This window comes from Schistocerca serialis, chromosome 4, assembly GCF_023864345.2.
Source record: "Schistocerca serialis cubense isolate TAMUIC-IGC-003099 chromosome 4, iqSchSeri2.2, whole genome shotgun sequence".
Lineage (NCBI taxonomy): Eukaryota > Metazoa > Arthropoda > Insecta > Orthoptera > Acrididae > Schistocerca > Schistocerca serialis.
Window position 1 is genome coordinate 703,297,534 of NC_064641.1, and position 25,885 is coordinate 703,323,418.

The 25,885-nt window shown below is 41.2% G+C and overlaps 1 protein-coding gene across 1 annotated transcript in view; it reads left to right on the top strand.

The window, feature by feature from the left end:
• The first annotated feature begins 1,279 nt into the window (after positions 1-1,279).
• LOC126474705 (phospholipid phosphatase 1-like) overlaps positions 1,280-25,885 on the top strand; it is a 782,821-nt gene continuing 758,215 nt past the window's right edge. Inside the window, exon 1 of the mRNA XM_050102182.1 lies at positions 1,280-1,597. Within this exon, the coding sequence (XP_049958139.1) occupies positions 1,280-1,597 (318 nt within the window). The remainder of the gene's footprint in view (positions 1,598-25,885) is intronic.

Genomic DNA, 25,885 nt, shown 5'->3' on the forward strand with positions numbered 1-25,885 from the left:
CAATCCGTCACGCTGACCACTCAGCTACTGGGGCGGACATCTTGTAACTAAACTGTATCGTCAGGATTCACTAGCAAACTACATGTGTATTAATGATTAATGTTTCGTTTTAGGGGCAGAAAATGGCTAATTAATAGCAGATGAGAAGACGTTATGAATAAAGACCCAGTTTACCTGTATAATAATATTAGGTTTTGTTCGCTACATTTCGAACAAAACCAGTTCATGAACGCAGACAATATAAACTCGTGTGGAATGCAGTACCCACACTGTTTGACATCCCAAATAAGCCACCTCAACTTACAATGAAAAAGAAACTGCCACAAAGATTCGTCAATCCATCTAAAGCTGTAAAACCGTCCTATGACACAGAAGCAGCCAGTTCAGCTCTCCATGTATCACTGCCACACTTCGTGTGAATCGTCAACACAGACCTGCTTTGACGATGAAGTGGTTAGATTAAGTGCAGTTATTCGTGTCTTACAAAAGCGTAATGTTTGGTATGTATTTCATTCACTTCTGTTGTTAGTCACTTAATTTTCCTTGCTTCCTTCGTGTGATGACATTATTTTGTTAGCACCTTGTTCACTGACAGATTGTTTGAAAATTACTCAAATATTTGGTGTTGCGTGAAATGTAATGTAATCAGCTCATTATAATGTTTTCAACATATTTCACCCACTATTTGGCAGTTGCTTGTCCCACTTAGAATAATATAGAGATGAATGTCGTACTTGTGGCAACAGGCGACAATGACAAACACAGTAGGCCTACAGAACGATAAATGGGCTGTCGATCGCTTTTGCATGTAAAAGTACATGTCTGTGCTTCTTACATGTGAAGCTGTGTGTTTATATTCTTTTGATATCAACGAGGTAAGGTGCAATTCTCTCCAACGTCACAAGTGTTTCTTCACGAATGTGTTGTAGCTTACCACTCGATTCGTGGTTTTTGTCCTTACGTGCGCTTATTTTACAATCATTTTTAGAAACATAGATGCCTTCTGATACTACACAAACCCTTGGAGGTAAGAAAATAGCTCAAATATTTCGTAAATTACGTAGGAAATGGATGCAAAACAAGCATTATGCTTACGACGCGTCTGATGTTCACCCTACTCGCGCTAGTGTCGCTCCATCTGTCAAATGGTAACAACTTTTATAGCTGTGAGTGTCGCGACTGTTATGTTAGACTGTTGTAATACCGGCCTTAGCCATTCCATGACAACGTTGTGACGTCACAAAATTCGTTCAGCTCCACGTTTGCTTTCACTTGCCGTATGAGGAGGGCTTCAGGGGTGGGCAGTGCAGACTCGGGGGCGCCGGTGGGAGGCGCACCACGTGGTCGGCGAGTTCTGCAGGCTGTGTGGCGGTGCGCCGCGCGCAGTTCCGCGTTGAGTCACGCACGGCCGCGTCCGCGCCACAACACGGAGCCAGCGCAGCCCGGCACGCTACAGGTGGCACAGTCAGTCTGTGCCGGAGCCGGTCCCCAGTCAACACCTGTCCGCAGCGCCGCCATGAGGCTGCAGCGAGTGTTCACCGTGTCGCGCCCCGCCGAGGAGGCCGGCTCTCCGTACGGCTCGACTGACGTCCTTCAGGTAACGGAACAGCTGTTGCTGCTTCACGACGCGCGCGCCAGCTGTGCAGCCAGAGAGAGAGTTACTCTACTGCGCTCATTCCGCGTGCCAGCATGCGAAACAAAACAGGCGCGACACTGCGCGCCGAGCCCTGACATCGCTTTCGCCCGCAGGCGACAGTTACACAGGCCGTCCCAAAACTTTGAATTCAAAACAATACCGTATCCAGGGCAGTCTCAGGTCTACGATATTTCCGAACCAGGGCGAAAACGTGACAGGACAAGCGTTTGAAAAGGTCGTCAAAAATTTTCAAAAAATTGATTTTTCAAAAATATTTTCATTTTGTAGCACAGCATTCTTCTATCGCATTCACTGTATTTCACTGTGTGGGATTCAAGCGTGTGTATTTTGTAATGGAAGCCATCGAACCTATATTCAGGACAGTGTAAATTAATATCTCCTGTGGTGCCTCTCCTGCATCAGTCGGCCGGTCTGACATCCTACACTCCTTAAAAAAACTCGCAATTAATACTGAGTGGAATTATTTGTGGCTGGGAGAATATGAACCTTCAGAAAATTTGCGCTCTTTATTGCCTATTAGCTAACAACTTTCTATTCTGGGTGACATAAAATTAAATATAGGAAACATAAAACAGTAAAGACAAGAGACAAGCAAGTCGGTACACATTTCTTCAATTCTTAGGTCCCAGCATTTTTTTCTCTCTAATCTTCCTTTCTGCGAAAGAATCTGTTACCTCATCAAAATTCGTCCAACGTTTTGCTACATGAAAAATCGAAATGTTGCCTAATACTCAAAAAGCTGTTAATACGAATAGTACCCAAGATTGGTGTGGTTTCTCGATATAATTACGTCTATTTTGTCACTGTCTGCTAGAAAAAACGAAGTAGGCCTTTCTGATATTGCTGCGATTGTAAAACACGCCAAATAAGCGAGACCGTTTCGGTACACATGATCATTTTTATCTACCTTGTTTATATAAACAATATGACAGAATATGATTCACGAAGTACCAAAATGAAATTCCTGTTAGGCCTACTAGAAGCAGACATTTTTATATTAGGAAATAGTTTTACATTTCATTCATATGCTCCAGTTTCTCAATCACGATACCGAAAAATTGAAGCGCGAAATTTTTGTATAAATTTGGAATCTTCATATTCTTCCAAATAATTTGTGTGATGTCCCCTTTCCCTCTGCTTCCTCGTTCTAGCAAGCAATCTTGTCATCACTAATTCTGTAATTATTCCTCCCAGTGACAAAACCTATTCACCGGATAACTTCACTAACCCTGTCAGAAACGCAGTTCAGTTATCCCGCGTAAAATGGTTCAAATGGCTCTGAGCACTATGCGACTTAACTTCTCAGGTCATCAGTCGCCTAGAACTTAGAACTAATTAAACCTAACTAACCTAAGGACATCACACACATCCATGCCCGAGGCAGGATTCGAACCTGCGACCGTAGCGGTCGCCCGGCTCCAGACTGCAGCGCCCAGAACCGCACGGCCACTCCGGCCGGCTTATCCCGCGTATTTTCGCCGGTTAGGCATCATTGTGTGTTTGTAAAACGCATTTTCGCGGAATTCCGAGAATAGAACTTAAGCGACTGCTAACCGGGGACTGTACAACTGGTCCCTAGTAGCGAAGAGTTTTGGCAAAATTTCCTGTCCAAATTTCTTTCTCTTGGATTCACCGAGAAAATTCTATGTAATCTTTCTTACCTGATATTCCTGTTAGTCATTTATTTCGACTCTGGTAGTCTGAATCTATGGATTTCGCTGATAATTATAACAACGCTGATCATTCGCACACCCAATCACCCACATAAACAAACAGCGATTGACATTCACCCTTTCGGGTTTATTCGGCAAAGCTCGTATAGCCAGTCCCCTTTTGTCTGCGGGAAAGGTTTTTATTTCTAGATGTGACGGGTATTCCCCTGGCAGAGACGTCAAGTACACTATGCATGCATTCAAAAATGTTCAGAAACCAATTGCGTGCGTACCAAAATCGAATGAATAATGGCCAAAATCGTATGAATAATGGATAGACCAACTTACACTGGATGCTAGTCGGTTTGTGCAACCAGGTGTTTTTCCTTCAAGAATATGAATTTGGCGCCCTCTGAAATTGCCGTCAGGGGCAGATACCACGGTTTGTCCCTCCCCCCCCCTCCTGCCGCCACCTCTCCCTCCCCCCCCCCTCCCCTGTGGCCGGCCGTGGTGGCCGAGCGGTTCTAGGTGCTTCAGTCCGGAACCACGCGGCTGCTGGACTTTAATTCCTTCACCAAATTTTTCTTTGGTTTGCTTCACCACTTGCTCAGTGTACAGATTGAATAACATCGGGGTAGACTACAACCCTGTCTCACTCCCCTCTCACCCACTGCTTCCTTTTCATGCCCCTCGATTCTTATAACTGCTGCCTGGTTTCTGTACAAATTGTAAATAGCCTTTCGCTCCCTGTATTTTAGCCCTGCCACCTTCAGAACTTCAAAGAGAGTGTCCCGGCCAACACTGTGATAAGCTTTCTCCAACAAAAGCTATAAGCATAGGTTTGCCTTTGCTTAAACTATCTTCTAAGATAAGTCGTCGGTCAGTATTGTCTCGCGTGTTCCAATATTTCTCCGGAATCCAAACTGATCTTCCCCGAGGTCTGCTTCTACCAGTTTTTCCGTTCTTCTGTAAAGAATTCGTGTTAGAATTTTGCAACCCTAACTTATTAAACTGACAGTTTGATAATGTTCAACTGTCAGCAGGTGCATCCTTTGTTACTCGTATTATTACATTCTTCTTGACGTCTGAAGGCATTTCGCCTGTCCCATACATCTTGCGCACTAGATGGAAGAGTTTTGGGCTCTCCCAAGGCTATCAATATTTCTGAAGGAATGTCGTCTACTTCCTGGGCCTTTTTTCGACTTGTCTTCTACAACAGTGATTAGTTCATCGATTTAGCATAATTGTCAAGAAACTGCAGTTCATAGAAACACATCACCTGAATAACATTCGTGCAAAGATTTGAGAAATACCTGTATCATGCAAATGATTTAAGAACCATAATAGAAACAAACTTTCACAAGTTTGACAACATAATTTATACAGTATGAAATTGGCATGTGCGCTCGCCATATCAGAATTTTACTTAAAACTAAGATTATGAACACAAGTGTGCAGTTTCTGGCTCTACCAACATGCAACCAGGCGGAATACTCTTTCTTTCAATAGTGTTCGCCTACGTTCAGGAAAGTTAGTCATTCTGTTGCATGGGGGCTTAATTAAATATTAATGAATGCAATGCAAATAGTTTTTTAATTTTTAGTAGCTGTCTGTCCGATTACGAAGTCTCGTAAACGGTTGGCCCTGACTAGTTTTAGTACGCAATCTGACTGCATAGAATAACAACAAAGAATGAAAGAAAATTTCCGTTAACACAATTAATTAATTAAGTCCCCAGCAACTATAAAACGTACGAAACCAAAGCACAAGTGTAACTGTTCTGTGTGTGGAAGTGTGATTCAACGTACACATCTGGCACGGTTCTTCTTCAATAAGACAAGAAATTTTAAATACCATTTATACTGAAGTAATTAAAAAAAATAGAAATACTATAATTGCGCAAGAAAACCAGAATTACACTCTAATACAAGAACACGAGCCAGATGCTTTGTTGACTGAACCTGTAATGACGCATTATTTAAGACACTGAAATAATAAAAAGAAAAGGGAATTTTTGTACCTTCATATATATTGACGAAAAGCACTCTGATCATTACAATATCTCCACTCAAACAACATCTGCTGTCTAGCCCATCAAACAACTGCATAAAACATGGAACAAGCACTCCCTACTACAACATCTCAACACCGACTCACTACTACTTCTCAACAAGCACTGACTACTGCCACATCTCGACAAGCACACTCCACCACGACTTCTCGACAAGAACTGCCAGTGGAGGCGGCGGAATAAAACTCTTTGGCGCAATCTCTGACGCCGTGGCTCAGTGTAGCCACCTTTCACATGCCCTTCCTCCACGGGCCAGAATTTGATGGCATTTTTGCCAGCATTGGTGGTGAAAATACCACCAAATTCGTCCACAAAAATACAGACAAAAATAAAAGATAATATTAATACGTAAATATCACATAATTAGATAAAATTTTGGCTTTGCACTGACCTTTCAATAACCTAATATATAAAATACAGTAAGCAATACAAATTCTTTCATACATGTGACTTGACATAATAGTTTACACAATACACAAAAAATCAGTTTATACAAATGTTCACATAAAATGCTTTCAATGATTCAAAAAAACAAGTAGTTGATAGTTCCAGCAGTAGCACCTAGCAATGGTCAACAGGTGCAAATACCAACAAGTGACATCATTTTAGTAGAAGCAGTTCCATCAGTGGCACCCAGCAATGTTGAACAGGTGCAGACACCAACAAGTGACATCATTTCAATAGAAGCAGTTCCATCAGTTGCACCCAGCAATGTTGAACAGGTGCAGACACCAACAAATGACATTATGTCAGTAGAAGCAGTTCCATTAGTGACACCCAGAAATGTTGAACAGGTGCAGACACCAACAAGTGACATCATTCAGCAGAAGCAGTTCCATTAGTGGCACCCAGCAATATTGAACAGGTGCAGACACCAACAAGGGACATTATTTCAGTAGAAACAGTTCCATCAGTGGCACCCAGCAATGTTGAGCAGGTGCAGACAGCAACAAGTGACATCATTTCAGTATAAGCAGTTCCACTAGTGACACCCAGTAATGTTGAACAGGTGCAGACAGCAGTCCATAATCACTATCACTAATCACACTGTTCATCAGAGTTTATCAGCAGAAATTAAACATTTCCAAGTGGCACACATCAATGTTGAACAGGTGCAGGTGTGAACAACAGTTTGAATGCACACACAATTGCTTTTACAAAATTATTATCAATGCACTTACACTAAACATACAAATTATAATAAACAGACAAATGATATCAGATAATTGTCATATTAAATATTACAAATATCAGTAAACCTATAATATTTTTGGGTGTCAGTGCAAGCCACAACAAACAAGTAAAATAATATTTAGGAAATAGGTTGGTACCAATTATCTGGGATTAGGAAGTGAAAACACACAAAACACACTCACTCATCTTTCGTCCACATTAGTGCTACTGTGTAATTGAATAGTGTTAACTGTGTGAATACAATTCTGTCAAAATTTGATGTTCATCATGTGTATCAAGTAGTAGTGGCAGCAATGTATAACAGTCAATAATAGTTAGTCAACGTCATAGTCATCATGTCAAGACCAATGTTTGCCAAGCCAGATCAAAATGTACGGTTGCTGAACAACTGTCAGTGTGCCAAGATATGCAATTACTTCCTCTCTCCAAAAAAAAAGTATGTACTGCTTATTGATTTAACAAAGTGTGTGTAGACAATCTTCCTTCCACTTTAGTGTTCTAGTCTGCCATCTTCATCCTCCTAGTTCCATATAAACCAACAAAAAAAATATGCTCCTCACTTAACTTTGCCTCTTATCCATCAAAACTCCAATAATCATCAGCATCACATAATCTTAATACTTCAATAATACCTCTTACGTCGATACATATAAAACTTATCATCAATATCAATTACCTTACCTCTTGTCCACCAAAACTCCAATAATCATCAACTTCACACAATCTCAATACCTCAATAATACCTCTTCAATACGTCGACACATATAAACCTTATCGCCAATATCATTTCACTTCCATTACAACTCTTTCCTCTAGTCAGTCTCCTCGAACAAGCACAGATAAAATTCTAGTGCAAACTTCAATTCATCATCCCATGCAATCCGAAGACACAGTGTCCACACACAACCTCTGTGTAATCCATCTGACCCAAATCTTCTACTCATTATGAATCATAAAATACATTTTGGTTACCTTGTCCATCATTAAATAAAAGAAATGCCTACATGACCTCTAACAGCCTTTAGTTCGAACAACTCTCAGTAAGTAAGTACGAGTACGTAGTATGAAAGATCACATAAGACTTTGAGTGAATAAATCGTAATATTTCACAGTGTGTACACCACTTCAAGAATCATGGCAAATCAGAAACATACATGTGGAGTATTTCTTGTGTCAAGTGTCACTTCCTGTTTCAATTGCTCACGAAGAATGCAGTGTAATAACTGTCAGTGGTCTAACCCTAGTGTTGGTATGTCATGTCGTTAGCTTCCTTCCTATTAGCATAAATTTATACAGCTTCCATAAAACCTCCAGCTCATGTGACTTCTATGAAGTTTCTTGTACTAATGTCGTTCGTCGAATTATAGCAGTTCATTTTCTTTTCTTAAAAATATAAGGCACTGAGCGTAAGCAAAACATGCAATAGCGAGTAAATATACCAGTAGAGAACAGAATGTCAACAAGTGGATGCAGCACAATTCCTACAACGAGGCTCTGCCAAGCAAACAATCTATAATTAATACCATAGTGTGACCTAAACTCCATGTTCGTACACCTCATACCAAATTAAAGAGTAGTTATGACAACAAAACAGAAATGTGTATATATGCAATCCATACGCAAAGCAGCAAATATATATCTTACATAATAAACAGGTCATTAGCATCACAGCATAAGCAAGTGAATATTCATATGTAATCTTAATAAATAAACATTAAGGCGCAAGCAGATAAATCACAAAGTATAACTTACATACATAACCATATTACCACAATTAATCAGGTGACAATTATAATTCAAATAAATAAGCACAGCAGGCACATAATTAAAAAATATGACATCAGTGAAAAAGCATAGCAGCCAAGCGATGCATAATGTACATAATTAACAACCCTGTTCATTAATCAACCATTGTCAAAATCAGTTAACTCAAAGTATAAATCACGTAATCGCGAGCAGCAAATTACGTCTAAAGTACGTACCTAAGTGGAAATATATTACCTGAAAAATAAACTCAATTAATAGTTACCTTTTTAGTTTATTACTTTCTTCTTCGAAATGACATTCTTCCTGAAAATTTCTCGATAGCAAGTCCTCTTAACGTCGGACACACACAGAATTTACCTGAAGTTCTTAAATATTTTATACAACCGTATCCTGAAAAATACTGAACGTTAATAACATAATTTACCAAGTCACTATGGCTTTATACCGAATTTAATCAGAGAAATTAGACTGTGTATTTGTTTACGGCTGTCAGTGCATCCGCACTGAGCGCTCGATCAGCTGTAGGCGCGTGACGTAGGAAGTAATTGTTTGCGGTCAACGACTGCCTTGTGCGGCGCGCAGACTTGACTGTTGCTTTGAGTATGTGCCGCCGCCGGAACGCGGCGCGGTATCCTTATATTCTCTGCATGTTTACATGTAACTGTTGATGTCTCAAAAGTATGTCATTCCACAAAAATTTTAACGTTTGATATATGATGTATTCCCTTAGAGCGCCGAGATTTAAGAGTTTCTACTTCAACAGTGTTATCATGAATAATTTTGCGAACTCTATATGGACCGTTATAAAGCAGAAAAAATTTGCGACACAAGCCTTTTCCTTTGTGAGACAAACGATGAGACTTAACACCTTCTGACCAACTGACAAGATTTTTAAACGACCAGGACGTTTAGCTGATTTCTCTCTTCTAGCAGCCGCAGATGCAATATTTTGCAGAGCCAGGTTCACAACTTCAGAATGCCGCAGTTTCCGTGTAGGTGGAAAAGGAACGATTTCAGAAATGCGATTTGTCGGTGCTTTATTTTTTAATATCAATATCGGCGGTAAAGAAGTTGAATCATTAGGGAGTTCATTCAGAATGTTTTGAAAAATATGAAGGTACTGATCCCATGTTTTGTGATTCTGATGATAATAAAGTCGACACAATTTATTGATTTCCTTCATCCATCTCTCAGAAGCCTTAGATTGAGGGTAAAAAAGTGAAATGAAAATTGGTTTAATTTTACGACGCATTAGAGTACGAAGCCAAATTTTAGAGCGAAACTGTGATCCATTATCTGATATAACCTTATCAACATGACCGACTTCTTTAAGAAAATGTTTGATGAAAGCATTAGATACTGAACGAGCTGTTGCTTTGCGTTAAGGTGTAAAACACACATATTTTGATGTCAATTCCACTGCTACGAAAATGTACGCAAAACCATTAGTAGAACGAACCACTGGACCAAACAAATCGACTGCAGCCATGTCCTTTAATTTCGCTGGAATGATAGGAAACAACGGTGCTCTGTGAGAAATAGTTGGCGGCTTAGCCTTTTGACATAATTTGCATTTGGCAAGAACAGATCGAATACGTTTTTCCATATTACTGAAGTAGCAATTTTCTCGTAATTTATGAAAGCATTTTCTGGGACCAAAGTGTGCATAACTGAAATGTGTGTACCAAATCAATTTATTAACCCACTCATCAGGAATACAAACTAACCAAACAGAGTTGTCGACCGATTTTCGTTTAAAAAGAATATCATTGCGAACTAAATAATGCTGTCTAATCGCTACGCTTTCCTTTCTCCTCCACTTCTCCTTAATGTCCTTCCAGATTGGATCCTTATTTTGCTCCTTAGCGATGTCCTGGAGCGAAGACGAAATAAAATTCTCAAACGCAACACCTTGAATATACATCAAACAATAATTGTTTTCTTTGCAGTCCTCCTCAGCACTTTGTTTCAAACCCATAGGTGCACGTGATAAAGCATCAGCAACAATATTTGAAGATCCCTGTACGTAAACAATACTAAAATCAAATTCCTGTAGGTACAACGCCCATCGTGACAATCTGCCATGAGTTAATTTTGTTGACATAAGAAATTCCAGAGCTCGATGATCGGTATAAACCTTAGTATGTCTGCCAAACAAAAATGTGCGAAATTTTGTGAAAGCCCAAACAACAGCCAAAGCTTCAAGTTCCGTAATCGAATAATTCTTTTCTGATTTAGAAAGAACACGACTTCCAAATGCAATAGTCTTTTGTACTACAACGCCGTTTTCTTCTATCTCTTGAAATAAATGTGCACCTAGGCCTTTGTATGATGAGTCCGTCGCCAAACAAAAATCTTTAAATAAATCCGGATGTGAAAGAAGTGGAGCAGCAACTAAAGCATCACGAAGTTGTTCAAATTCTGACTGAGCCTCCTTATCCCAACACCAATTAGAATTCTTTCCAGATAGTTCACATAAACGAGGTGTGGCCAAATTGTCCAATCTAACAAAGCGTCTAAGAAAGTTACAGACACCAAGGAAACTACGAACATCACGTTTTGTGGTAGGAACAGCATAATTACAAATAGCATCTAGTTTCTCTGGATCAGGAAGAATACCTTCTGTAGAAATAATGTGACCGAGAAATTTCCCTGAGAACGACCAAATTCAGATTTTTCCAAGTTCACTGTAATGCCAACTCTTGCAAAAATACGTAATAATGAATCCAAAATTTTGTTGTGCTCACTCCAAGAACGTTTAGCAATAAGAATATCGTCAACATGTGAAGTACCATTGTCACGAAGATGAACAGGTAAAATTTCGTTTAAACTACGAATTAATGCTGCTGAAGATACAGTAAGTCCAAATGGTAATTTCCAAAATCACTTTTGGGTAAAATAGTCATATCCGGTTATTCTTTACCGATTCTCTAGATAGATTGATAGTCGAAGAGTTGTTTTGACAGATGCAAAGAATAGTAAAAGAGTAGGCAGCGGTGCAGAAAACTAAAAGGGAAATAGCACCACTACAGCTCGGGGCCCTATGCACGCTACGGCACATATTCACTTAGTGTAGTGAATCCCCTGAGGACCTTAATAGCCGCACATAAATTCCAGTTTGTGACTTAGTGGCCAGTTTCGTGGAAGTGCGTACATAAATTGATCTATCCATGAACATGGATGTATGTCATTCTTAGAATTGCGAAAGATCTTAAATTTCCGAACAGTCAAAAAGTGTTTATAGTCAAAGTTTTCTCCTCGTGGCGACAAAGACCTACCTCGTCTGTCCCAGTCCGAATGTCGATTATTGTCAAGTTCACGCGCCTGGCGCTCTCTTGTTGCATCCCGTAAATGAAATAAATTATTTTCTTCAAACCCCTCTGCTATCTGTGAGTCTAAATTTCTTTTGCTGTCTTTTCCTACGATTTCGCCTACAATTTGTTTGACTTGCTTTTGTAATGCCTCAAATTACCTTTTAACGCGTTCATTAAATTTTCCCTGATTTGGAACATGCTTATTTATGTTCTGGTACTCTTCGGTTTCTGCAAATGGCAATGGAGCTGTCTCATCTGATTCTCTGTCCCCATTTAAACTAAGACTTGTCAATTTATCTGAAATCTCCTCAACTCTTTCCGATAAATCACCTATTTGTTCTTTCTGTTTATTTACGTCTTCCGTAAGTGTCGCGACTCGGGTTTCAGTATTAACACATTTGGTAGTTAACTGTTCATATTGTTGTGTTAGGTTATTTATTCTGTCATTTGGTACGGATTGCTCGATTCTCTCAAATATTTCTTCCTTATCGTGTGCACGTTGTAAATTTAACTCTGAAAATTTCTGTACTATCACGCGATCTCTTTCCTCCTGTTCTCTATCCTGTTCCTTTTGTCTGATTTCTATTGCAGTTAAACTATTATTGTGAGCATTCAAAATCGGTTGTACTTCTTCTCTAATTTCTTTCTTTGATTCATCTTTCATGTTTTTGAAACATGTCCCTGTTCGTGAGCCTAACTGTGTTTCCATTGTTTCCATCTCGGTTTTACTTGTTCCTATTTGTGCTCCCAGTGAGTCTAACCGTGTTACCATTGTTCCCATATCAGTTTTAATTTCAGATCGTAACTGTGATCCCACTGTTTTTAATTCAGATCTTAACTGTGATCCCACTGTTTTTAATTTGGTTTTAATTGTTCCTAGTAGTGATTCTAACTGAGATCCCAAATTTAGTGTAGCGCCCATCAACTGCTCCATTTCTTCTGTCGTTAACCATGTAATCTGAAAATTTTTCGATTGTGAAAAATTTTGAACTGTTTCCGGACTATTTTCCCTACTTATTAAATTGTTTTCAACTTCATTATTCATCATCCTGTTCTCCTGTGTTGGTGAGTTCGCCATGTCAACAATTTCGTTATTCTGACTATTCATCATTTTTGCCAGTTTCATCGATCACGTAATCATTTACAAAACATACAAAACTCGTCACTGTACGAAAATTACACACAATGACTCTTTATCTCCAACAATTCCATTCACACGAAATGTTTCCTTCAAACACGATTAACGAACAATTGAAATAATTGCACTAAATTGTCAAACTCGTAGACAAGACAACAAAAATTAAATTCTGCAAAAAAAAAAAAAAATACCATTAGAAGAGTAACAATTACCAAATCTACACATGCAAAATAGACTACAATCACTAAACTACAAATTACTACAACAATACTACTGTCTGCTATTTTTACACTCAGAAGAATTCCAAGGGACGATCCGAAGCAGCGGTCGCCACGTGCATGGGGGTTAATTATATTTAATGCAAATAATTTTAATTTTTAGTAGCTGTCTGTCCGATTACGGAGTCTCGTAAACGGTTGGCCCTGACTAGTTTTAGTACGCAATCTGACTGCATAGAATAACAACAAAGAATGAAAGAAAATTTCCGTTAACACAATTAATTAATTAAGTCCCCAGCAACTATAAAACGTACGAAACCAAAGCACAAGTGTAACTGTTCTGTGTGTGGAAGTGTGATTCAACGTACACATCTGGCACGGTTCTTCTTCAATAAGACAAGAAATTTTAAATACCATTTATACTGAAGTAATTAAAAAAAAATAGAAATACTATAATTGCGCAAGAAAACCAGAATTACACTCTAATACAAGAACACGAGCCAGATGCTTTGTTGACTGAACCTGTAATGACGCATTATTTAAGACATTGAAATAATAAAAAGAAAAGGGAATTTTTGTACCTTCATATATATTGACGAAAAGCACTCTGATCATTACAATATCTCCATTCAAACAACATCTGCTGTCTAGCCCATCAAACAACTGCATAAAACATGGAACAAGCACTCCCTACTACAACATCTCAACACCGACTCACTACTACTTCTCAACAAGCACTGACTACTGCCACATCTCGACAAGCACACTCCACCACGACTTCTCGACAAGAACTGCCAGTGGAGGCGGCGGAATAAAACTCTTTGGCGCAATCTCTGGCGCTGTGGCTCAGTGTAGCCACCTTTCACTGTTATTATTTTCCTAGTCGAACGTTTTTCCCCTTCTCTCGTATCTTAGTCAACTTCTTATGGTTTTCCGGTTCCACCTGTGACTCATGAACCGTGCCGGCTTTGTGTTGTCTGCAGGTATGGTTAGTCTGCCAGTGGGCATCTTTTCTTGTCTGAAATGTTTCTACAGAAAGTCAGGCCACAAACCAGTTCACATGAACTAGACCTCGGGAAAGAAACTGAAATGTGTCCTGTTTCCAATTTTTTAGAATTTTTTGCTATTTTCTACACTCCTAGTTTTCAAGCTGCTTTTTTCTGCGAAGGTTAATTGAAATATTTGGATGTTAATATATGTAAAAATATAAACACTTCTAGTAAAATATTGTTTCGGCAGGTGGGGTCTCATAACCCGTATGGTATCATTCTTAGATCCGCGCAAGGTCACGTTCGCACGCAGCACAACTTGCGGAAGACGGAAACCGATTTCGGAAACCGCATCTCGCTATATTGTTTATATGTAAGGCGAGGGCTTGTTTCGCTAACCCGATCAAATACCGTTTTTCCGAGCGTCAATTGTTTTACTTGAATGGTGCCTGTAAACCAAGCACTTCCATTTTGTTGACACGACGAAGTGTTATCAGTACTTTCTGTAATTTTTTTTAATAAAGAGAGAGTATGATTTTATTATTAATATCAGTGAACTCATGAGGACGACGTAAGAGGCGTTCATCAAGAGAAACATGTTTCAAAACCTTATTTACGGCAGTTAATGAATGAGAAACCGTTTTGTTACACCCACCTAGAATACTTTCGTTTTGGGAAAAGTGCGAAGCGACAACTGCTCGAATATTATTACACTCAGAGATTTTCGAGATTTGGAATGACTAGGAACACTTCCTAGTGAGTACACAGATTCTTGATCATACGCATAGAATTAACGAATATTTTGTCCCCGACCATTGACTGTGTGATACATAGAACTTTTGCCATTCAATGCGTGAGTCGGTGTACCAATAAACAAATTAACCTGCTACTCAAAATACAGGGTTGTTGCCAAGCAGTTCTGTTTAGCTTATCGGAAAATATCAGTGTTAATGGACCTCGTTCTGCCCCATAAAGAAAAAAAAATTGTGTTGTCAGTTAATAACTTTCCGGTAAGCCTAATACTATTACATTTCCTCCACTCCACACCAAATCACTTAGTCCACATTAAACAAGATTTTTAAAAGCAAGAAGCAACCTGATAACCCATTAGCGAAACAAATTTAGTAGAGTGTCTGCATTGAGCTGAAAGCAAATTGTGGAAGTTGAGGTCCGGGACCCAGAACTGCCTTTGCAGAATCAAAATTGAAGTGTGTACATGACAGGTCACAAGCGGAGTTAAGATATCGGTGAATGGAGAATTGAGTTTGGGAGATCACGTAAACGTTGTGACTGAAGAGGATGCCAAATGGAATATTCTGACGTAAGAAAACAGTGGTCGGAAGTGATTATTTTCGGTGTTATTAAGTCTTGAATGAGCCATGCGTGCATGGCACATCTTGGTGAATTGCTAATGATTCATGAAAAACTACTACATGTCGCATTTACGCCGGTAGTGTTACTTGGAAAATAATACTCGATCGTGTGTGATGCGTCCACGCTATATTTCCCACTGTTTGCAGTTTATGCCTCGTTACCGAAAGTGAGGGACCATTCGTTACAGGAACCTGCAGACATGCAGTATGAATATAGTGCCAGCAAAGCTGAATGATTGTGCATACATTTATCTATGCGTTATTACTTAAAATTTCGACACCTGTCATGTAGCGTGCGTCTTATTTTCTCGTAGCTACAGAAAGTTATATGTAACTGTAGTTATAAATGATTTGAAGATTAAGCAGTTTTTCTCATAATTTTATCCACGGCGATAAATTCCTTCGGATTAGAATAACACCCGTAATCAGCCTTCTCACTGTACATTCGTTCAATCCAATGGCGTACACGTAAGTGTGTGCTGTTGAGACTCACAGAAGAGCCTTTAGGAAAAAAATGGCTCTGAGCACTATGGGACTCAACTGCTGAGGTCATTAGTCCCCTAGAACTTAGAACTAGTTAAACCTAACTAACCTAACGACATCACAAACATCCATGCCCGAGGCAGGATTCGAACCTGCGACCGTAGCGGTCTTGCGGCTCCAGACTGCAGCGCCTTTAACCGCACGGCCACTTCGGCCGGCGAGCCTTTAGGACAACACCGGTGGAGGGACTATTAGTCATACTAGGCATGTGCCCAACAGATATTACTGTCATACTAGGCATGTGCCCAACAGATATTACTGTAAGGTACAGAGGCTCTCTCTGTTGTGACTTGGCAAGGCAGCCAAGCCACTAGGAGGTGAAGCCGAAAGGCACGCGTTTAAGCTCACGCAGGCTGACGTGAGGTCTGGAACAGTTAAAGGATTTGAGTCTAGCAAATAAAGTTCGTAGCTGTTGGAATACTTAACTTTAATCCATAAATGGGTGAACATCGGTCTGACGGTACATGCATCACAAGATAAATAGGAATTGACAATGGCGCCTTGCTAGGTCGTAGCAAATGACGTAGCTGAAGGCTATGCTAACTATCGTCTCGGCAAATGAGAGCGTAATTTGTCAGTGAACCATCGCTAGCAAAGTCGGCTGTACAACTGGGGCGAGTGCTAGGAAGTCTCTCTAGACCTGCCGTGTGGCGGCGCTCGGTCTGCAATCACTGACAGTGGCGACACGCGGGTCCGACGTATACTAACGGACCGCGGCCGATTTAAAGGCTACCACCTAGCAAGTGTGGTGTCTGGCGGTGACACCACACTCTCTACTGACTTCATAAAGGGAACCTTCCCAAGGCGAGACATATTATGGGCAAAGAATTAAACATCAGAATAGATGGAAAGCGCTTGAGTGGCAAAGAGATGGGATAGCACTACAACAGGTCGCAAAGTGTATGGTATATTTCCAAATATTGAGCAGAGGGTGTTTAAAAGGCATGTAAATCCATCTAGAGGCGTGATCCGCTGTCTGACAGGCCATGGACCGTACCTAGAATATTTATATAATATAGAGAAATGTCCGACAAATACGTGTGCATGTGGCGACATTGGTACACCAGACCATATCATACTAGAGTTCCCCGCCTACGAATACTTGCAGAGTAAAATAACAGACATTGGTGCAGTAAGTAACATTGTTAGAGTCAAAGACAAATGGCAACTGGTGAACGAAGTGGCAAATAACATAATTTTTTGAGTCAACATTCCTTTTTCTCAACACATACTAATCGTACAGGGATGAATGAGATATCGTTAGAGAGGTTTTTTTAACCGGCTTCTGACATTACATACTGATTCCGCGGTAAAATTTACTATTTGTAGAAAATTTTTACATAAAAGAGACTATTAACTATCATAGACAAAATTGAGTCATGGGTGCTCAGCTTCATACTAATATTTTACGAAGCTAACTTATTAATCACGAATAAGAGATTTGCCTTTTCCTATTATCTTATTACAAATACCATTCTATTTGTTTTAAAGTACTTATTAAATGGATACTGTGTACCCAGCATTCTCATAGATGATAACTGTGACCACTGCGTTAGTTCATTATCTCCGCCCGTCGTACAAGCTGACTTTCATCAACGAATATACTTTCCGAAACGACATTGTCGCCTTGAATTGTGATTCCCTTATTGCTACTACCGCGTAACGTACTTATAAGAACAAAACTCAATGAATTCACAATTAATTCTCGGCTGAAATATACTGGGAAAACTGCTGCAACACCACGAATGAACTTAAACACCATCTGATCCAAACATTCTTTTCAATTGACAGGAAGATAGTTAACTACTGAAATTGCATTTGCGATCACTATTAACAAATCGTAGGGACAAACGCTTCAAAGATCAGAATTGTGTTAAGCAAATCCCGTCTTTACTCACGAACAACTGTATGATGCCTTTTCAAGGGTAACTAAATCAACCAACGTTTTTGTATCCCTTAAAGTAAATGAAAAAAAAAGTACGCAGAGATTACATTTTTACGGCAAATATCATTTACACTGAGCTATTGTAATGCTTCGTAAGGAATTTTGTTCAAAACTGCATGCATGGAAATACACTGAAGAACCAAAGAAACCAGTACACCTGCCTAATATCGTGTAGGGCCCCTGCGAGCACACAGAAGTGCCGCAACACGACGTGACATGGACTCGTATGCTTGCTGCATGGACACACACGAATCATCTTGCTGCGTTTGTATTCTGCGATGCATTTCAATAGATGTAACAGCTTCACTACACAGATCGCTGCTCCGACGCGGTGCAAATAGACAATGGGACAGCCTTCTTTGTTCTGATAGCTTCCTTTCCTGTGATGCAACAACAGGCTGCCAACTGTCTATCATTTGTCGAAATAAAAGGATAACTGCTCCCAACTGGCATATCGAGAGTACAACGGTTAGGAATATTATTGAACTTTTAAGGTTTTCAAAATGTTCAAATGTGTGTGAGTTCTTAAGGGACCAAACTGCAGAGGTCATCGGTCCCTAGACATACACACTACTTAAACTAACTTAAACTAACCTATCCTAAGAACAACACACACACACCCATGCCCGAGGGAGGACTCGAACATCCGGCGGGAGGGGCTGCGCAGTCAGTGACACGGCGCCTCTAACCGCGCGGCCATAAGGTTTTCATTTAATGCGTAGTAATAACTGTGACAATATCCCAATAGAAATGCAATACAGCAAGCTCGTTAGGTCGTGTTCTCCTCTAAGCTAAGCCCCTAAGCCAAGTCTTCAGGTGACGAAAGTTTGAGAATGGGCATTCTGCTTTTGCTGTATTCACTGGTAGTAGATCCAAAATTTTAAAACAATATAAGTACACTTGTAGGTGAGCTAAAGGAGAGATTCAGATATTTTATCACTAGTATCGGCATGATGTCTGCGTCTACTTTTTCTGCTGCTCTATTCATCGGCAATTTCTTGAAAAATTGGAAAATCAATAAATATGAAATACAAATCATTGAAGTGGTCTTCCGGTGAGGGAGTTGTTATTATGACCGTGATCTGGACCTACGTCTACACAGCAGTGCTTGAGAAGGGCGACTGTCTATAAACCTCTGATAAGCTCTAGTTAATCTGATTTTTTCCTTGTCATTTGGCGAACTGCGTGTGGGGGGAAGTAAAAATGTTTCCCGACTCTTCTTGGAACGTGAGTTGTCGGTATGAAACCTCTTTGTGAAGCACAACGCCTCCCAAATAGCGCACGGCCAGTAACGTTCCCTCTGTTAAATGATCTCCTGAGGAAACGTGTCACTCTTCATTGGATCTTCTCAATCTCTTCTATTAATTCAACGTTGCAAGGGTCCCATACCGCTGAACATTGCTGAAGAATCGGCCTTACAAGGGTATTGTAAACCACTTCTTTCCTGGATGAATTACATTTCCTTAAGATTCTCCCAATGGCCGCGCGGGATTGGCCGAGCGGTCTTAGGCGCTGCAGTCATGGACTGTGCGGCTGGTCCCGGCGGAAGTTCGAGTCCTCCCTCGGGCATGGGTGTGTGTGTTGATCCTTAGGATAATTTAGGTTAAGTAGTGTGTAAGATTAGGGACTGATGACCTTAGCAGTTAAGTCCCATAAGACTTCACCGACATTTGAACTTTTTTTTTCTCCCAATGAATCTCAGCTCGGCATCTGCTTTTTCTACTATTAGTTTTATCTGGCCATTCCACTCTCTTTCGCTCTGCATGGTTACTCCTTGGTAACTATCGATAACGACACAATTCAATAAAAAACACTGCACAAGAACTCTACATCTGCATACATACTGCGCAGGCCACCGTACACTACTGTCAGAGAGTATTCTGTGCCACTACTAGTCATTTCCTTCCGTGTTCTGCTCGCAAACACAGTGAGGGAGAAACGACTGCGTAAATGCCTCCGCACAAGCCCTAGTTTCCCGTATCTTATCTTCGTGATTCTTACGCCTAATGTACGCTGGTGGCAGTAGAAGTGTCCGGCACTCAGCGTCAAATGGTAAAACTTCGAACTACTTACACCTAAATAACCTAAGGACATCACACACATCCATGTCCGAGGCAGGATTAGAGCCTGTGACGGTAGCGGTCGCGCAGTTCCAGACTGTAGCGCCTAGAACCGCTCGGCCACTCCTTCCGTCTTTTCCTCCAAAAGAACGTCGCATTTCCTCCAACGATTCCCATTTGAGTTATCGAAGCATCTTCGTAATACATGCATGTTTTTCGAACCTACCGTTAATAACTCTAGCAAGGGAAGGAGGAAAGGTTTGGTTTAACGCCCCGTCGACATCGAGGTCATTAGAGACGGAACACAAGCTCGAATTGTGTGAAGGACGGTGAAGGAAATCGGCCGTGCCCTTTCAAAGGAACCATCCCGGCATTTTCATGGAGCGTTTTAGGGAAATGACGGAAAAGCGTTTTAGCGAAATCATGGAAAACTTAAATCTGAATGGCTGGACCCTGCTTTGTACCGTCGTCCTCCCGAATTCGAGTCCAGTGTGCCAACCACATCGCCACCTCGCTCGGTAGAAATCTAGCAACCCGCCTCTGAATTGCTTCGATTACTTCCTTTAATACGACCTAGTGGGGATCCCAAACACCCGAGCAGTGCTTGAGAATGGATCGTACTAGTGTCCTATATATGGTCTTCTTCACAGATGAAGCACATTTTCCTAAAATTCTCTCAATAAAAGGAAGTCGACCATTCGTCTTCTCTACTACAATCATTATATGGACATTCCATTCCACATCACTTTGCAACTTTACGCACCGATATTTAATCGACTTGAGTCTGTCAAACAGCATGATACTGATGCTGTATACGAACAGTACGGATTTGTTTTTCTTCCTCTTCTCGACGCAAATACGTGTCTAACTCATTACGCTTGTAGTTTTACACCCAAAAGACGTATTTATAATTTGATACACATAATTAAAGTTCTAGTTTTAAAATGGTGTAGAAAGAGAATCACTGCTCAGAATGACGTTCAATGACAGAGGAAAAGTGACATACGAGAAAAACAGTGTTTGTGGTATAATTAAATTGACGATTTATTGAGTTGCAGACAGGCACAACGAAAACATTGTTACATACTGAACTTTCGACCAAAGTCTTCATCAGAAAAGAAAAGAAAACATAAATACATTGCCGGCCGGGATGGCCGAGCAGTTCTAGGCGCTACAGTCTGGAACCGCGCGACCGCTACGGTCGCAGGTTCGAATCCTGCCTCGGGCATGGATGTGTGTGATGTCCTTAGGTTTAAGTAGTTCTAAGTTCTAGGGGACTGATGACCTCAGAAGTTAAGTCCCATAGTGCTCAGAGCCATTTTTTCCATAAATACATTCACAAAAGAAAGCACACCTCACGCACACATTCCGCTCTCTCCGGTCGCAGCGGACTGTTAACTTGTTTTTCAGAGACCTGCGAGAAATACAGTCAACTTCGTTTTTTCGTGTTTATTTGCTCAGCACCGAGATATTAATACAACACAACAAGAGGGTTCATCCTCACCACGCATCTACCAGGCTTGTTTAGCAGGATGGCGCGGTGGTTAACACGCTGGACGCGCGTTAGGATGGACGACGGTTCGAATCCCCGTCTGGCTATCCGAATTTAGGTTTTCCATGATTTCCTTAAATAGCCTAAGGCTATTTTGTTGAAAGGTCACAGTCGATTTCCTTCCCCATCCTTTCCTATTCCGAACTTGTGCTCCGTCTCTTATGACCTCGCTGACGACGGGACGTTAAACTCTTATCTTTCTTCCTTCCACCAGGCTTGGCTCGTTGGAGGACTCTCATGGTGAACCTACAGTTACGTCCCACGACGGCTGAAGTTTATATTGAGTACCTACACACAAGTAATATTCTGAGTTCACTGATTACGAGAGTCAGAATACACACCCAGAATAATGTCTTCCACCGAAACCATGGGACGACAAGTTTGCCTGACCAGGTTGTCGGTCGATGTTTCTACTGCCGTTATGTGCTCTTCCACATATAGCTTATTTTTCTATTCCTCTTTTCCATCTTGAATGAATTTTTGAAGGGATACTTAACTGCAGCTTTCTTCGTAAATGGACGACATTGTTAGTAGATATTTTGACATTGCTACAATTTTTCTATACACTCTTTGCTGCCATTTCAGACCCATTTATAATTTGATGTATATGCTGTACTTGCATTCTAACTATTTGATGAGCATAATTAAGCTCTTAATTCAGTCGCTCACTTCCATTGATAAAAATTACACTCATAACTCTGGCTTCATATTAAGCGACAACTGCTAAATTAATCGTTCTTTTACTATAAAATGTAACGTGTTCGTCGCCGATATCTTTTCATGTATGTGCGAAGACTTCCACAGCCAATGTCAAATTGAAGAAAAACCTTTTGGGCATTAAGCCACTTTATTTTGAGATTAAAACCACTGTTAAAACATGTTTCGACAATCTTTGCAGTGGTGCTCTTCAGGGCCTCTTGGTCACCCGGACTACGTCGAGAAATACATACATTTTTGGCTTGCAAAACACTGACAGGTTGAGAAATTTTCTCCTTCACTCTTACAATCAATCAGAGAAAGCTAGAGGACTAAAAAATTATTTGAGTGCTTGATAATGGGTTCGTCCTCTGCGTCAGTGCTCACATTTCTGCTCTTCGAGGAAGTTAAGCCGGGCTACAGGAATGTTTACAGCAAGCCGCGAATTACATTGACAGATGAAAACAGTGGAGCACCCAGTAGGAGAGGAGGAAACGAAATGAAACTTCAGGGGTTGAGAGTGTGTGTGATGTTATTTCAGTGATTACAAAATCGCGTGCAATTTACGAAGAACTTAGCAGTATGAGAACAATATACTCTCCCGGAAGATGGTGGTAGTTAGCGTTTAACGTCCCGTCGACAACGAGGTCATTAGAGACGGAGCGCAAGCTCGGGTTAGGGAAGGATTGGGAAGGAAATCGGCCGTGCCCTTTCAAAGGAACCATCCCGGCATTTGCCTGAAACGATTTAGGGAAATCACGGAAAACCTAAATCAGGATGGCCGGAGACGGGATTGAACCGTCGTCCTCCCGAATGCGAGTCCAGTGTGCTAACCACTGCGCCACCTCGCTCGGTTCCCGGAAGAAAATACAACGCTATCAAGCACTATGTTCATTGCCCCTGGGTGCAACATGTGCTTACTGTGGGGTTGTAGTCTTAGTGATTCATTTGTCACGCTCATCTGCTATCAGATGGCGCTCAGGAGGCCTACCTGTGCACCCTCTGTTTCTCTTCTGCAGGCAGTAACTGCACCGTGTTTAGAGGTGAACAGTCTGTGCAACGTTCATTCTAGGGATGACCATGCTCCACCAACGAGTACATACTCCAACTGAAAAGCTTCAACCGTCTGAATGAGGTGTCATTGTGGGCCTTCTGAAAGATGGCGGACGTATCGACGGACTGCTGCACATGTTGGGCACTGTGTATCAACGGTGTGTTGCTGCTTTCAGCAATGGTCTCTGGAACATTCCCACACCTGTAGACGAGGTTCTAGGGGTCCGTGTAATATTATATATGCGGGCTTCAAGATCGACGCAATATGCGAGCTGCGATGGCTGACCAGATTTCATCCAGGGACGATATCCGGGCAGAAGTTGCAGCTGCTGTGTCAACAGGGTCCATTTGGAACCGTCTGCTTGCAGTAGACTAAGATCACGTCTGCCTCTGGCAGGCTCCAATTGACACCATGACACCACCAAGCTTGGCTACTCTGGTGTCGTGAAAGAGTCAAGTGGAGTGTGGAATGGAGCTCTGTTGCCATCAGTGATGAGCGTAGGTTCCACCTATAGGCGTAGACCTGGTGAGCTGTCTGTTCCAGAGTACATTCGTCCACGACACACACGCCCTGTCCACCGCTTCATAGTGTGTGGGGCCATCAGTTGCATTTCGCGCTCGCATTTGGCATACCTGCAGGAAAAACTAACCAGCACCCTCTACATTGTACATTGTTATACCTGTGCCATTGCCATTTCTGCAACACAAGGGTGAAGTGCTCTTTCAGCAGGATAACGCACGTCCACATACGTCTGCTGCGACACAACGTCCTCTTCGTGATGTAAGTCAACTGCCTCGGTCAGCAAGATCACCAAATCTCTCGGCAAATGGACACGTATGAGATATGATGGAGCGGGAATTTACTCATTCTCCAAAGCCCGCAATATCCATCGCCGATTTGCACATTCAAATGGCTCTGAGCACTATGGGACTTAACATCTGAGATCATCAGTCCCCTAGACTCAGAACTACTTAAACGTGACTAACCTAAGGACATCACACACATCCATGCCCGGGGCAGGATTCGAACCTGCGACGTAGCAGCAGCGCGGTTCCGGACTGAAGCGCCTAGAACCGCTCGGCCACAGCGGCCGGCGTCGATTTGCAACAAAAGGCGAACGGTGCTTGGGACAATCTATCGCAGGATACTGTTCGGCGCTTTTATCATAATTTGCATGCGACAATACACGCCTGCGTTGACGTAAGAGGAGGGTACACTGTATATTGATGCGACTGTTTTGACACCCGTTACTGTGTCTGAATTTGTTATCGTATACTCCTAAAATGATGAACTACCTGTCATATCACTTGTTAATAAAATAACCTTGTCATTGAGAGTGTTGCACTTTTTTCCACCAGTGTACTTATTTCTGTGACACGGAAATAACCTTCAAAGAGGACTTCAGCGGCATAACATGTGTGGAACTTCAAATACTAACGAGATAACAGCGCTGCTAATCACTGCCCCTCTGGCAGGGGAAAAGTTCCTACGAACGTTTGCCCTGCACCAAATGTAAGCAAATACGTAGCTCGGCTACCGTTCGTGTATTTACGTGTACACATAAGGCCCATCAGATTGCGCTCTACTGTTGTGGCTATCAGACAGCATGCTTGTGAACCTGTTCAAAACGCACACGACAGCGGAAAAAGTAGATTTGGTTCTCGTTCACGCGAATGTCGCGATGTTATGCTGAAAGGTACGCCAGGAGTGCCAAGCCCTCGTGATATGTCTTCGCAAAGACTATAAAAATATTTCAAGAGAATGGAAGTGTGATGAGTTACACACGCCAAAGAAAAAGAACTGCTGCGAATGAAAGAAATGCAACTAACAGTTTTAGCAGCGGCAAGATACAATCTACACGTCACTACAAGCCTGCTTGGAAGTGCGAGTGGGATTAGTCAAATGATAACAGTTTGGAAATCGTAATTTTTGCGTAAATATTTTGCGTACGTTAAGTTGTATATAGTTGCAGGTGACAAACTGTAAAGAAAAACAAACAGTATATAAACGTAATACAGCAGAGAAACCATAATATGTGGTAAGAGGGTGTGAATACACAATTGTATGTGCTCCTCAAAAACCTGTAATTACGATTTACAAACTAATATTTGTATGCATTTAGACAGTAAAGAACATTCCTTATGTTTAACAGCTATAACAATGAAAAAATCCCACTGATGATGCTGCAACTGCAGTGAAACATGTCTGGCACAAAAATCAAAATCGTGTTTTGCTAAAGGTAGATACCACTCAAAAACATATCTTATTGTTAAAGCAAACACAGACAAAAGAGCTTCAACATCAAGATGATTAGAACTTGAAGAACTTACCACTTGACTTGGACGGAAACCAGTCAATTCTACAAGTTGGAAAACATCATATCGCTTATCAAGTACCTTCACGTGGACGAAATTTGATGGGGTAACAGCCAACGTATATTACGAAGCCGACCGGAATAGAGCTGAAGGTGGCAACGAGTTTGTTTGCCGAACTGTCGTGGAGAACCTACGATGTGACCAAGGCGGACATCCAAGAATTCTACAAATCAAGCTTTGTGACGAAACCCTGACAGAAATACACTGTGCTTTGAGTGAAGTTTGAGGTGAATTAACAGCGGACAGTGCATGGTAAAACAGTTTCTCGTCGGTCTATTTCTCTTCTT